Source organism: Mauremys reevesii, linkage group 3, assembly GCF_016161935.1.
Source record: "Mauremys reevesii isolate NIE-2019 linkage group 3, ASM1616193v1, whole genome shotgun sequence".
NCBI lineage: Eukaryota > Metazoa > Chordata > Testudines > Geoemydidae > Mauremys > Mauremys reevesii.
In genome coordinates, this window is record NC_052625.1 from 92,560,758 (window position 1) to 92,574,094 (window position 13,337).

General features: G+C 43.4%; 1 protein-coding gene across 6 annotated transcripts in view; it reads right to left on the reverse strand.

Moving 5' to 3' along the window:
- The window catches only part of TMEM181 (transmembrane protein 181), a 58,138-nt gene that overhangs the window by 33,259 nt on the left and 11,542 nt on the right, over positions 1-13,337 (reverse strand). For 2 of the 6 annotated variants that reach the window (XM_039531035.1, XM_039531039.1), the window contains exon 2: positions 3,910-4,013. In XM_039531035.1, coding sequence (XP_039386969.1) covers positions 3,910-4,013 — 104 coding nt within the window. Of the gene's footprint in view, positions 1-3,909; positions 4,014-5,649; positions 5,724-6,911; positions 6,954-12,814; positions 12,853-12,975; positions 13,180-13,337 lie in introns of those variants that run through there. The other 4 variants (XM_039531036.1, XM_039531038.1, XM_039531037.1 and 1 more) reach the window with 4 other exon arrangements.

The window sequence follows — 13,337 nt, forward strand, 5'->3', positions numbered from 1 at the left end:
AAACAGTGAAAATGAACCTTTACAGAATTTGGTGGAGGGATAGCTCAGTGGTTTGAGCATGGCCTGCTAAACCCCCGGTTGTGAGTTCAATCTTTGAGGGGGCCACTTAGGGATCTGGGGCAAAAATCAGTACTTGGTCCTGCTAGTGAAGGCAGGGGGCTGGACTCGATGACCTTTCAAGGTCCATTCCAGTTCTAGGAGATAGGTATATCTCCAATTATTAAAGGAGTACTTAGATAGGTGAGCAGAAAAACTCTATCAGCACAGAAAACAAGCTCAGCATCTTCATAAGCCAACTTGCATCTCTTCTGCATTCTTTACTCACCAGAACTAGCATGAAAGAACCATTAAAAGGGGAGGAGAATGGATGCCTCTTAGAGACAACAGATCAGAACCAGGTCCTGAGTTACAAAGATCAGAGCAGCAGACATCTTTAATTAAAGGAACGTCTGCTTTCACATAGGAATAAGGCTCCTGCTCAGCTCCCAGTACTGCAGGTAAATACACTAGATGTGTGGAATGGAATGTACAAGTGAGAGAAAGCAGACATACCCTCAAGTCCCTCCCACACCCCTTCTTGCTTCTTTAAGTCTGCTCAGGTGTGTGTGTGTGTGTGTGTGTGTGTGTGTGTGTGTGTGTGTGTGTGTGTGTGTGTGTGTGTGTGTGTGTGTGTGTGTGTGTGTGTGTGATATTCACTAATGCCATACAACTTTAACTAGTGAGCACTGCATTGTGCATGCCCCTCCCCCATATAGAGAACATGGGGTTGTTAATAATGGAGTAAAACAAATCTAGTGCTACCAACTAGTGAAAAAATATATCACATCTTAAGAGCCCATAATGCTGTATATTCTCTTTTCACAGGTAGGTATTCACACAAGTATCTAAGTGTTTGTTATGACCAGCATGTGAACTATGGGTCTTATCATCAAGAATAGTATTTTTCTGGTGCACTTTGAAAAAATAGTTGGGGGTTTACCAAGAATTTACAATTCTCCCCCCCCCCAAGTATTTTCTCCCATTTCCCTTAAATAACAAACTGAAAAGTTTCTTTGCTTAAAAGAAAAAGAAAAAGAAAAAAAAACCTCTTGCAGACAGACCAGATTTTTTCTGTAGGGTTGCTCAGGAATGTGCTGCTAGATGTTTAGTTTTTAAAACCAAAATGCACTCAGAAAGTACTTTTAAAAAGAATTATATGGACTCTGCAAGTGAGCATAATAAGGTAGATCAAATGTTTTTCCTCACAAGGTCAAGTAAGTCCTTTTAAAAGCAAAAATCAATCAATGTAATAATGAGTTGGGTCCATGCCCTGTCAGCACACCTGGCTGCCAAAGCAATCTTATGAGGATAAGAATCCCACAGCACTGCCAATTCCTGAAGAAAATCAAAGGTCGGACCACACTTCCAACAGGGTACAAAGAACCATGAATTCCTTACAACAGCAGAGTTACATGGGACAGGGGCATCCACATCATCAGAGCTACATGCAAGTAGATGCAATGCAACACACCACTAACAAAATTCCACACTGAAAACGGTCATTCATTAGGCCTGAACAGCTTTTACGAGAGCACTGCTTTTCCCATTATTAGTCAAAGTCAGCTGTCACATGCCTGCAAGTCCCAATCAAATAATCAGAATTGAATGTAGCACACATAACAGAAGAATATGGCCCAATTATTTAGCTGAGTCAGAAACAGCTCTAATGAAGTCATTCCCATTTCTTGCTTAATAGTTCATAAGAGATGTAATCTGAAAACTACATTTACATAAAACCATAGCAAGGACAATGCATCGCCCTAATTTGCCCCCAGGCACCTCCCAGCAATGTCACTCTCTTATGTGTGAAGATGATGGCAGTTAGTTTCTCTTAAAATTTCAGAACCAAACTAACAGCATCTAAGACAGCTCTATTTTATGGCTGATTTTTGCTCATTTATGCTACTGTTATTTTTTGTTCATTTTTTTAAAGCAGCTTTTGAGTGTGGCAAAGTTCAGCAGCACTGAACAGAAAAATGTTTCCATGCTTGTCATTTGCAGGATGGACAGAACGAATTTAGAATTCTTGTCTAGTATGTTACCAAAATAACACAATAACATATGAGCTCAAAGGAACACTCTCCTACACAGTCTCTCAGTCTGCAGCAGACTCCAGCAATGCTAACTAGAAATGCTGATAAGGCAGCTCCTGTTAGTACACAAGCAGCAGCCCAATGGGTTGGTTACAGGTTTAACTGGCCAAAGGAAGGGATAGCTCAGTGGTTTGAGCATTGGCCTACTAAACCCAGGGTTGCGAGTTCAACCCTTGAGGGGGCCATTTAGGGATCTGGGGCAAAAATAATAGTTGGGGATTGGTCCTGCTTTGAACAGGGGGTTGGACTAGATTAGATAACCTCCAAAGGTCCCTTCTAATCCTGATATTCTATGATTCTGTGATATAGATACCCCCGACCCTACTCTCAAGACCACCACCATTTCACTAGTGACCCTCAGCTTCCAAAATCCTGGAACATAACATGGCCCCCACAGAGTAACATAGATCTTCGGCCACATTTTAAACTGGAGACTCAGTTACTATTTATTAATGAAAAGCTGTTTGCCCACTTTATAGTATTATCAAAAATATTTTGCATTTCTACGGCACCTTCCATCCAATGCATTACAATTAATTAATTCTCAACACCCTTATGGGGAAGCAGAGTATTATCCCCACCATTTCACAGATGGAAAGACTGAGGCAGAGAGAGGATAAAGTGTGATTCTAAGTAAAAAGCTCCACCTTCTTATTCAAGAGATCTGCTCATGTGTACTCACTTACTATTGCAAAGTATTTACTACTGCCAGCTCTGCAGAAGGCACACACCTCTGGAAGAATAAACTGGATTATTTTCTGGCCTGTGCATCAGAACAATTCACAGTATTCTAATTAGAGTCAGCTATTTTCCTTGGCTACACTTGTGTAATCCTCACTGAAGGCAATAAGGTTTGACAGCTGTAACTAAGGGAATAATCTGAGACAACAGGGCTGCATTAGTATAAATGAGTGATAAATTGTTTATACTATTGAAGCTGCACAAGTTAAAGAATGCAGTTTGATTCTCATATCTCAAGCTGAATTTGCAGTTGCAGGGCTGACAGTTACACACACACATACAAATAGAAAGCCTCTCCTTTTACTTGTAAACTGAACACATTTGAGATGGAGTCATTGAGACGGATGGTGGAACACCACACGATGCCATTTTTCACAGAGCCACTTTGAGTAATACCACAGCCATGAACGGTATCCAGATTTCTAACATCCAGTCCTGTGCTTTAATCACCATACTTCCTCTTAATATGTTGCTTTTCTATCCCAAATGTATGCAGGTATTAGCCACCTGTAATCAGCAGACCAAGGCTTCTTAGACACATCAATCTTCCATTTAGCTAATCTTAAATGTACCATTTGCTTAATTAGCATCTACTTCAGTACGGAAACTGTACAACTAAGCAAGGAAATCTATTCAATACATATGTAAGAAAAAACCTGTAAACACCAGATACAGACTTGCAGCTAAGTAAGCTCCAGAGATCTCAAGGCACTAGCCTCATTAACAATGGAGCAAATCTGTGGAGAATAAGGGTACGTCTATACTAACCGCCGGATAGTAATTGATCTATCGGGGATCGATTTATTGTGTCTCATCTAGACGCGATAAATCGATCCCCAAATCGACGCCCGTACTCGTGAGAATGACCAGGTAAATCAAACTAAGATACTTGGACTTCAGCTACGCGAATAGCGTAGCTGAAGTTGCATATCTTAGATCGATCCCCCACCCCAGTGTAGACCAGCCCTTAGTTATTTACACAAGTTAAGGTATAGAAACAGCCATAGCTTTTAAAAAAAGACAATAATAATCTTACCTGCAATTCCTATGAAGACTGTCAAACCAAAACAAATGAAGAATACAACAAAGACCAGGACAAAGTGTCGTTTGGACAGTGTATACAATCGCATTGGTGCTAACCTGCAGGAAGCAAAAGAAAGCCCAGAATTAGCACTCAGTAATGGCACTTGTAAAAAGAGACTGCATCAGCCAGTCCTCAATAATAAAAAAAATTAAAACAATTTATGTGGCAATGTGGAATACCAAGAAGAATCCATCAATGATGCATTTTTAGAGAGCAAGCATAACAGTTTCCTTCCAGCCATGCACACTCAGTGTCACCAACTCTCATGAATTTTTTTCTAAGTGGTTAGAGGTTGAAAATACTGCACACTAAAGAACATGAACATAAGAATGGCCGTACTGGGTCAGACCAAAGATCCATCTAGCCCAGTATCCTTTCTACCGACAGTGGCCAATGCCCGGTACCCCAGAGGGACTGAACCTAACAGGTAATGATCAAGTGATCGCTCTCCTGCCATCCATCTCCACTCTCTGACAAACAGAGTCTAGGGACACCATTCCTTACCCCATCCTGGCTAATAGCCATTAATGGATTTAAACACCATGAATTTATCCAGTTCTCTTTTTAACGCTGTTATAGTCCTAGCCTTCACAACCTCCTCAGGTAAGGAGTTCCACAAGTTGACTGGGCGCTGTGTGAAGAAGAACTTCCTTTTATTTGTTTTAAACCTGCTGCCTATTAATTTCATTTGGTGACCCCTAGTTCTTGTAATATGGGAATAAGTAAATAACTTTTCCTTATCCACTTTCTCCACATCACTCATGATTTTATATACCTCTATCATATCCCCTCTTAGTCTCCTCTTTTCCAAGCTGAAAAGTCCTAGCCTCTTTAATCTCTCCTCATGTTGGACCCGTTCCAAACCCCTAATCATTTTAGTTGCCCTTCTCTGAACCTTTTCTAGTACCAGTATATCTTTTTTGAGATGAGGGGACCACATCTGTACGCAGTATTCAAGATGTGAGTGTACCATCGATTTATATAAGGGCAACAATATATTCTCCTTCTTATTCTCTATCCCCTTTTTAATGATTCCTAACATCCTGTTTGCTTTTTTGACAGCCTCTGCACACTGCGTGGACATCTTCAGAGAACTATCCACGATGACTCCAAGATCTTTTTCCTGATTTGCTGTAGCTAAATTAGCCCCCATCATATTGTATGTATAGTTGAGGTTATTTTTTCCAATGTGCATTACTTTACATTTATCCACATTAAATTTCATTTGCCATTTTGTTGCCCAGTCACTTAGTTTTGTGAGATCTTTTTGAAGTTCTTCACCGTCTGCTTTGGTCTTAACTATCTTGAGCAGTTTAGTATCATTTGCACACTTTTCCACCTCACTTTTTACCCCTTTCTCCAGTTTCTTATTCTAGTACTTTAAACAGCAGTTACCATTCCTTTCATGCCAAAAGCATTTTCTGCTATCCTAGGATCTAAGTGTGGGAAAGAGTCTCCTCCTTAACTCCTCCCAAACAGAAAAAGGTTCTATATTTGAGCTCAACTATCCGATATACAGACACACACAGGGTATTGTGAGGATACCATATTTCTAACCATAAGAGCGAAAGCTGATGCTGATGACCTGTATCGCTTAACTGAGATACATGTAAATAGTCAGCTTTCCACCCCTTTTGTATTAATATGACCCTGGAACTTCATCTATATAATGGGATGAGACAAACCCCAGACCTAGATGCTGCTAGATGTGTAGGTTCAGACTCTGGATCCAAATCTGATCTTTCCCAAAGTTTGGAGTGTTCAGCCTATTAGAAAGATGGGTTCAATCTGCAATTCAGATGTGTATTTCGATTCAGGCCCTATCTAGGGCTGCATCCAGCTTAAGGATGCTCAGGCTTATGTACAGTATATGTGCACTGGCAACTACTTCTACAATTGGACCCAATATGCTAAGGAGATACTATTTGAATCAAAATAGTATGTAAGTGTTCATGTCAAAGAAACATGGATCACAGATTTGGGCTTAATAAATTTTAAGAACTTGTAGAACTGAAAGCCCTTGGAAAATTACAAATAGCACAACATTGTGTCATATCTATTCATATCAATGCAATATACACCCATATAAACAGCTTTAAACCAGTATAAGTGTGTCCATACAAAAATGTGGTCTGACTTAGCTAAACTGGTCAAGTTAAATCAGTACAAAAACTGTATGTAGTTTAAATGAGAAACTTAAACAGTTCTAACTTAAAGGGACATTGTCAATTTAAAAAACCACACTTGTCTAAGAAACTTGTGACTACTGTTGCAAGTGAAGTTTTATGTACCTGAAAGGTCAGAGAAATATTTTTCTTATGTACTTTTATTGTTTGTGCATTTGACAACTTCCTATGGATAGTTAGTTTTCACTCTTTTCCCTGTATAGTCAGCTAGTCAGTCAGTTTCTCCTGAATAGCAACAGGAGAGACAGACACACTTAATGGGCTTTGGACTGCCAGTGCAAGGTGCTACCACAAGAATCCCGTAAAGCTAGTTTGTGCATACTTACAGTGTGGACAGTGACTCATTTGCATCCCTCCTTACACCTACATCTTTGTTCTAAACCTGACTAATGCTTGGCTTTCCCTGTAAGTGAACTAAAATGAGCAGATAAGTTTCAGCTGTTTAAAATGTCACATCTCAGAAAGAAGCATTTTATTAAATACAGTAACCGCATTACAATTGGAATTGCAAGAGTTAAGACATCTTTTCCAGGAAGTGCTTTGTGGACTAATGGTGTCCACAGAACACAGAAAGCTGTTTATGGGGGTGTATATTGCATTGATATGAATAGATATGATACAATGTTGTGCTATTTGTAATTTTCCAAGGGCTTTCAGTTCTACAAGTTGCCCAGAATTTCTTGCATAAATAGGAATCTCCTACATTGGATATTTCTTAGACTGTATTGGGAAAGAAATAAACATGCATCATAATAGGTAACTACTTACACAGTTGCAGAATACCCTGAAGCAGGTAATATCAGGATCACAGAAAACATTGTTTTATCATTTCTTCATATGCATACTTTTATCTCCATTTCAGCAGAGATTTCAAAGCATTTAACATGGACGCAAAATGCAGCTAAAACTAACATTCTTCCGAGTATCCACAATCCTCAGGTAAAATAACAAGACTCTTCACTCACAATATTCGTGGAGCTGGCTTGACAACCGGGGAATGTAGGTCCTTTATTTACTCATAGGACAGAGATAATGTAGGCAGCAACAGTGCATGTTTCCCCGCCCGGCCGTGCAGAAACCACTTCTACAAATGATAGCTCAATTTTTATGTTCACTCATTATTAGATGGTGTCATAGGTGTACAAAGTATTTTACAGATGAATAAGGCAACATGGGCTTTGCTGAGAAGAGAGGAACTTACAATCTTGTACTAAAAATACAACAAAATGACAAAAAACTACTTGGGGAGAAAGAGGAACACAGCAAATACTGTGAGACACAGCAAATACTGAGAAGGGGGCTACTTCTCTTGGGGAGCACAGGGCATTAAGCATACAGTGTGAGCGGTTTTCACATCTTTCACCAGTACGTTTATTGAAAATAATTTAAACTTCTGTTACTGGTAAGTTGTCACTGAAAGGCTTTGAAAATAAATGTTCTGTACGTAAGGAAGTATTTCAGTGAAGTGGGGCTGAAACACAAGAAAGACCGTTCTAAGCAAAAGGGGAAGCATAGAAGAAGGCATGAAGATGAGAACGGAAGAAGGAAATAAAGGGAGCATGTAAATGGGGACTTCTGTGAAAGGAGTGAGATGAGGAGAAAATTAGAGCAGAGAAAGCAAGCAGAAAAAAGTTGTACAGAGCCTTTAATTCAGGATGAAGAAATCTGAGCAACATACAGACTCAATCATAGGCCTCTGATAATACATCTAAAAAGGGCATCAAACTGTAATGCAGAGACCTACTACATTGCTGCCCATTCTCGTGATTTTACAACAAGTCTCACAAGTCTCACAGCTCCTGGGTCCTGTGACAAAAACAGAATGAAAGCTGATATTTTAATGTAAACTAAATTTCTTGCCCTTATGGTTACAGAGAAGAGTTTAGAAATGTGAAGTCCTAAAGATGCAAAACAAGAAGCAAACAATCCACTTTTTAAAAATCTCAGTATTTTTAAGCAGATGGATTAGGTAATACCTTATCTGTTCACCACGAACTGAACAGGACAACCCAGGCTGGATCAGATTTAAAAGAGATGATCTGGAGGTGAGATGCTCTGTATTCCCATACCAATCTACTAAGTCTCCACACTGTCACGAACAAAGCTCAGAAACACCTGCTTTCTCACCAACGGCAACTGAAATTGTTCAGGAGAGTACAGCTGTAGCCAGTATTTTACCTGGTTAGATGCTTCATAAAGGGCAGACCACTGAACAAAACCCTTGTCTCCCAGGAGGCCAGAGATCTACCAAGTCTCATGAGAATGGTGATTCCCATCTTTCAGAGCAGCCAGGAACTTCCGTGTTCAAGTAACAATGACACACACCGAAGCCAAGCAAGGGAAGGGGAGCTCTATTTTTTTAAATCATACACCTCCCCGTCAAAGCCTATAAAGAAAGATGCTCCTATACCCTCAAGGCCCAGGGGCAGCACGCTGCGGGAAATACTAAGGCATGCATGTCTATGCTGCCTTTCACCACAGCAACAGCCGGGGAGGGCTAATAGGAGATGCACACTTGGCTTTTCAGCAGAATGCTGAGCCTGGACCCAACTGCCCTCATCACCCACTTTCGTACTGGCCTTGGTTAGAAGCTGTTTGGTAAATTGGTTTGACCACATACAATGATACTCTGTGCATTCTATTCACTTGTATCAGGTCCTCTTCCATTGTTTTTTTCTTGTCCTAGGTGGCAACATTATTAATCAATATACTTTAGAATTTTTAATTTTTCTAGACTCAGTCCACTTAGCCTTTATACACAAAATATGAACTTTGGACTATCCATTTCAATCACTTTTTCATTCCTTCCTTCTTTTAAGGGTTTCAGTTCTCTCCAACTAAGAATAACTGGTCTTATTCCATGACCAGTTAATGGCTGTTTCATATACTAGAGGTATCACCATTGATTCTGGGCATGTTGCAAATAATAAACAGAATTTTACAAATGTACAAAAACATGCAGGTGGATAAAGGATAATAAAAAAAATCAAACAGGGATTGGCATCACATGTTAAATGAGGACATCAAAATCACAAAGGAGGAAACACAACCATTTCAAAAGCTATCTAACAGTGAGACGAAGTTAAAAAAAAAGGCTGGGGAGGAGGAAAGGAAGTTATCCATAGTCTCTGTTAGTGACCAAGACTTTAATATGTCTTCACTAGCAACGTTATAACGAGGCTGTGTAGTCGTGGCAAAGGGCTGGGAGAGAGCTCTCCCAGTGCTGTAAAAAACCCACCCCCATGAGGGGAGTAGCTCCCAGCACTGGCACACCGTCTACACTGCCACTTTACAGTGCTGAAACTTGCAGCACTCGAGGGTGTGTTTTTTCACACCCTGAGCGAGAAAGTTGCAGCGCTGTAAAGTGGCAGTGTAGACAAGGCCTAAGTTGAATAGCTGGGGCTGAAGGAAGAACTAAGGCCAATCAAGAGTAGCTCAGAATTAAATGAAGGAGAAGGACAAAAAGGAGCCTAGAAATGTGATAAAATTAGATTGAGGCAACAAGGTAAATATCAAAGTCGGTATAGAGGTGCTTAATACTTGCCTAAACTGCCCACCATGAAATTAGTAGTGGATTTGGTACTATCATCTTGGGAGGAAACATTACCAATAATCTTTCTCATTCCATGAAAGAGCAGCTGTGATCTCACACTATTCCTGCCATAAAGTTTCTGTCAATGTCCACAACTTGAGTAGTCTGAGGAAGGGATTTTAATATAATGATCCCTACTTACTTCCAGCAGGCCAACCTATCCTTGTTATCTGGTCACTGACAGATACAAGACTACAGCAACGCTCCACCATATCTCCTTTTCTGTGTTACTCTATTTTAGCTTCTTGAATAGAGAGCGATTCTTACAGTTTGGGCAGTCAACAAAGGTTCTCTTAATAGATCAATTATTGGGAATATTTGAGTATAAAAAAATATAATTATCCAACTATGGCCAGTCACCAGGCCACTGAAAGTCTTGTCCCAAGTTGCAGATTTCAATGGAAAATCCTAGATACTGTAATATGGTGATACTGAATTTATGGATAATAATGCAGCAGGTTATGTATACTAACATGCAACTGTCATTAAGATCAACCTGCCAGACATGTGAAGGGGAGGATATCTGAAAAACTTTGCAGGTTACGGGGCTCAAAATTACTTTTCTGCATTGCCACAGAAGTGTAATTTACTTTGGCTGCTTATTTTGTATATTCGGTGTGTTGGAGGTTCAGAGGCCTTTGGTCATGGGGCACCTTCTAAATACGCTTTATCTAATAATAAACACTATCAACCAGCTCTGCAGACATTTGCTGTAAAGCTGCGGGAGCTCAAGTAGAGTCAGGCTATGTTAGTAGCTGAATAGTATTAACACAGCTAGCTCAGCATAGTGCTAGCAGACATTAGCTTTGGAGGTACCATTTTTCCTTTAAGGGGTAAAAACAGACATCCTAGTCACTTGTAAATCAATAACATTCTACAGCATTTTTCAAAAGAGTAGAAATAACAACTCCTCCTCAGCTAAATTCAAATTAACATAGTTACAGTCTACAATAATTTCTAGAACTTTAATTGGGTACAGGCAGTGGTGAGCTGGAGCCGGTTCCCACAGGTTCCCAAGAACCGGTTGCTAAAATTAGACCTCCGTGGAGAACCGGTTGTTAAAGGGCCAGGGAGTGGGCAAAGGACTCTGGTCCATGGGCCGGACCATCCTGTTGTTCCCAGGATTCCCAGCTGGGGAGGCTGATGCTCCCCCGGCCCTTCCCCTGCTTCCCCCAGCTGCAGCATGGCCAGCCGCCGGCATCAGCTGGGCAGCTCAACTGAGCTCTGAAGTTATCCTGCTGCCGCTTTTTGAGAGGCCCGTCAAGGTGGGTGGGGGGGCCTGCTGCAAGCTCCAGGGCTGGCCGGAGGGGAGGGAAGGAGAGGGGGAAAGTGGGTCAATTGGCCTGGGCCCTGCAGGGGCCCCTGGCCCCACAAGGATGTCTCCCCCGGGCCCTCCCCTGCTTCCCCCCACTTAAATCAGAACTTTTTATAAGGAACCGCTTGTTAAGATTTTGGCAGCTCATCACTGGGTACAGGGTTCTTCACTTTCCCCCCAAACCGTTGTGTAGTTTCTCTGCACTGTTAAATGGATCGCAATTGACTGGTCGATCCCAGAGCTTCTGCCAGTCGACTGCGATCTCCAGCCGCTAAAAGTTCGGCGGTACAGCAGGGCTAAGGCAGGCTCCCCTCCCGACTCCCCTGACCCCACACCGCTCCCAGAAGCGGCTGGCATATCTCTGCGGTCCCAGGCCGGGGGGCAGTGGGTCTCTGCATGCTGCCTGCCCCCACAGCTGCCATTGGCCATAGTTCCCAGCCAATGGGAGCTGTGGAGTCGGTGGTGGTGGTAGGATTTTTCACACCCCTGAGCGATAGTTATACCGATGTACGTTTATAGCATAGACCTGGCCTGAAACACATAATGCAAAATCCTTCAACAAAGGAAAGAGGCTTTCAACACTATGTTTGTTATATGACTGTCAAAATCAAGACCTGTCTCCAAATGAGTGAGTATTGCCAGGTTTGTATTAGAGGCAGTATAATGTTTAGCAATTCATGATTGTGACATTCCAAGTTTGCCTAGAGTAGCAAACATTCTACCCTTAATTCCCGAATAAAGTCTGCACACAGAAAACAGCATATGCAGGTAAACACAAAAATCAGAACCGCCCTAGAATTTAACAGCAAACTAACCTATAACTGCACATCTAATACATCTTCAAACACTTTGGCGGGCCCTTCAACCAAAGCAGCTTTCCTAAGAGATCCGCATTCACCTGGGCAGTGTTTCTCAGCCACCAGTCCATGGACCAGCACCAGTCCCCGAGATCTCCCTGACACAGTTTAGGAAGGCAGCAAGCCAGTCCCTGGTATCAAAAAGGTTGAGAAACACTGACCTCGAGGATCAAGTTACTATTTAACTAGAAGTTAGGTCCAATGCCTGATCTGATTTAGATGATGTTTCCTATGCCTTTTCCTTTCATTTCTATCTAAAAACAGCCCCACACCAAAACGACACCCATCCAAGGCTCTGGACACCTTTGAAAGACACTTAAAAACACAATGCTAAAGGGACAACAACTTAAATCGTCCAACACGTCAGCTTTTCTCCTTCTCCCACCCAATCACACCTCCTCTCACTGCCACTCAAGCAGGCCAACAGGACTTAAAACTTCTCCTCAGCCACACAGCCCCACTGAACAAGAGCCACCCCCACCCAAGATCGGAACAGCCTCTAGAGGGATGCCTGGGGACACACGTTAAGGAGGGTGCTCGCATTGAAACAGGCAATGCGCTAAAGCAGCGTTTCCAAGGCTACACTCCTTGGCTACCCCGCGGCCCGGGGGGTGCCGGCTGGTCACCTGGCTTCCCCGCTACGTCCCCGCAGGAGCCAGCTGCGAGGCTGCTGAACGCGCTCCCGGGGTTACTGTCTCACCCAGGGCGCCGGCAGCAGGGGCTGGCGGGGGGGGGGGGGAGACACACCTCGGGGAGGGTCACAGAGCACAAGGCCAGAAGGGACTGTGGGGAACATTTACTCTGGCCTGCGCGGGGCACAGGCCCTAGGACGGGCCTGCCCGAGTCCCGCCCCCCCTCGTGTGTTTGGCGGGAGCGGGGCTCTGCGCAGTCCGGGAGCGCTGCCTACCGGTGCAGCAAGGGGAGGGTCATTCACCGGGGGGCAACACCTGGACCCAGCGCCCAGGGTAAGGGCCAGGATGTGGGGATCGTGGGGGCGAGCAGAGGGGCCGCCCCGCCTCGGGCACAGCCCGGAGCCCGAGACACCCCCTCCCCGCGCCCCCCACTCACAGCTCCATCTCCGAGCCGCATGCGCACTGGTGGCGCCTCCTCCTCCTCCCGTAACAGACTCGGGCGCGAGCCACAGCCTCACAACCACCCGTGGCAAAAACAGCGGCAGCCGCAGCGCTTCCGTATGCGTCATCCAACCACCACGTCACGCCGGGATCTGTCACGTGACACCTATACGTAACAGCGCCACAGCCCCGAGGCTCTTGCCCGACTCTTGTTCCTGGGGGGCAGGGGAACAGGTCTTCCGTGCGCACGTGCCGGGGTAGTGAGGCGCGAGCGGGCTACGGGGGGCGGACGGGGACACGAAACTACACTGTGATCACTTCACGCCATCCATCCATGTGCCCCCCCCCGCCGACGGG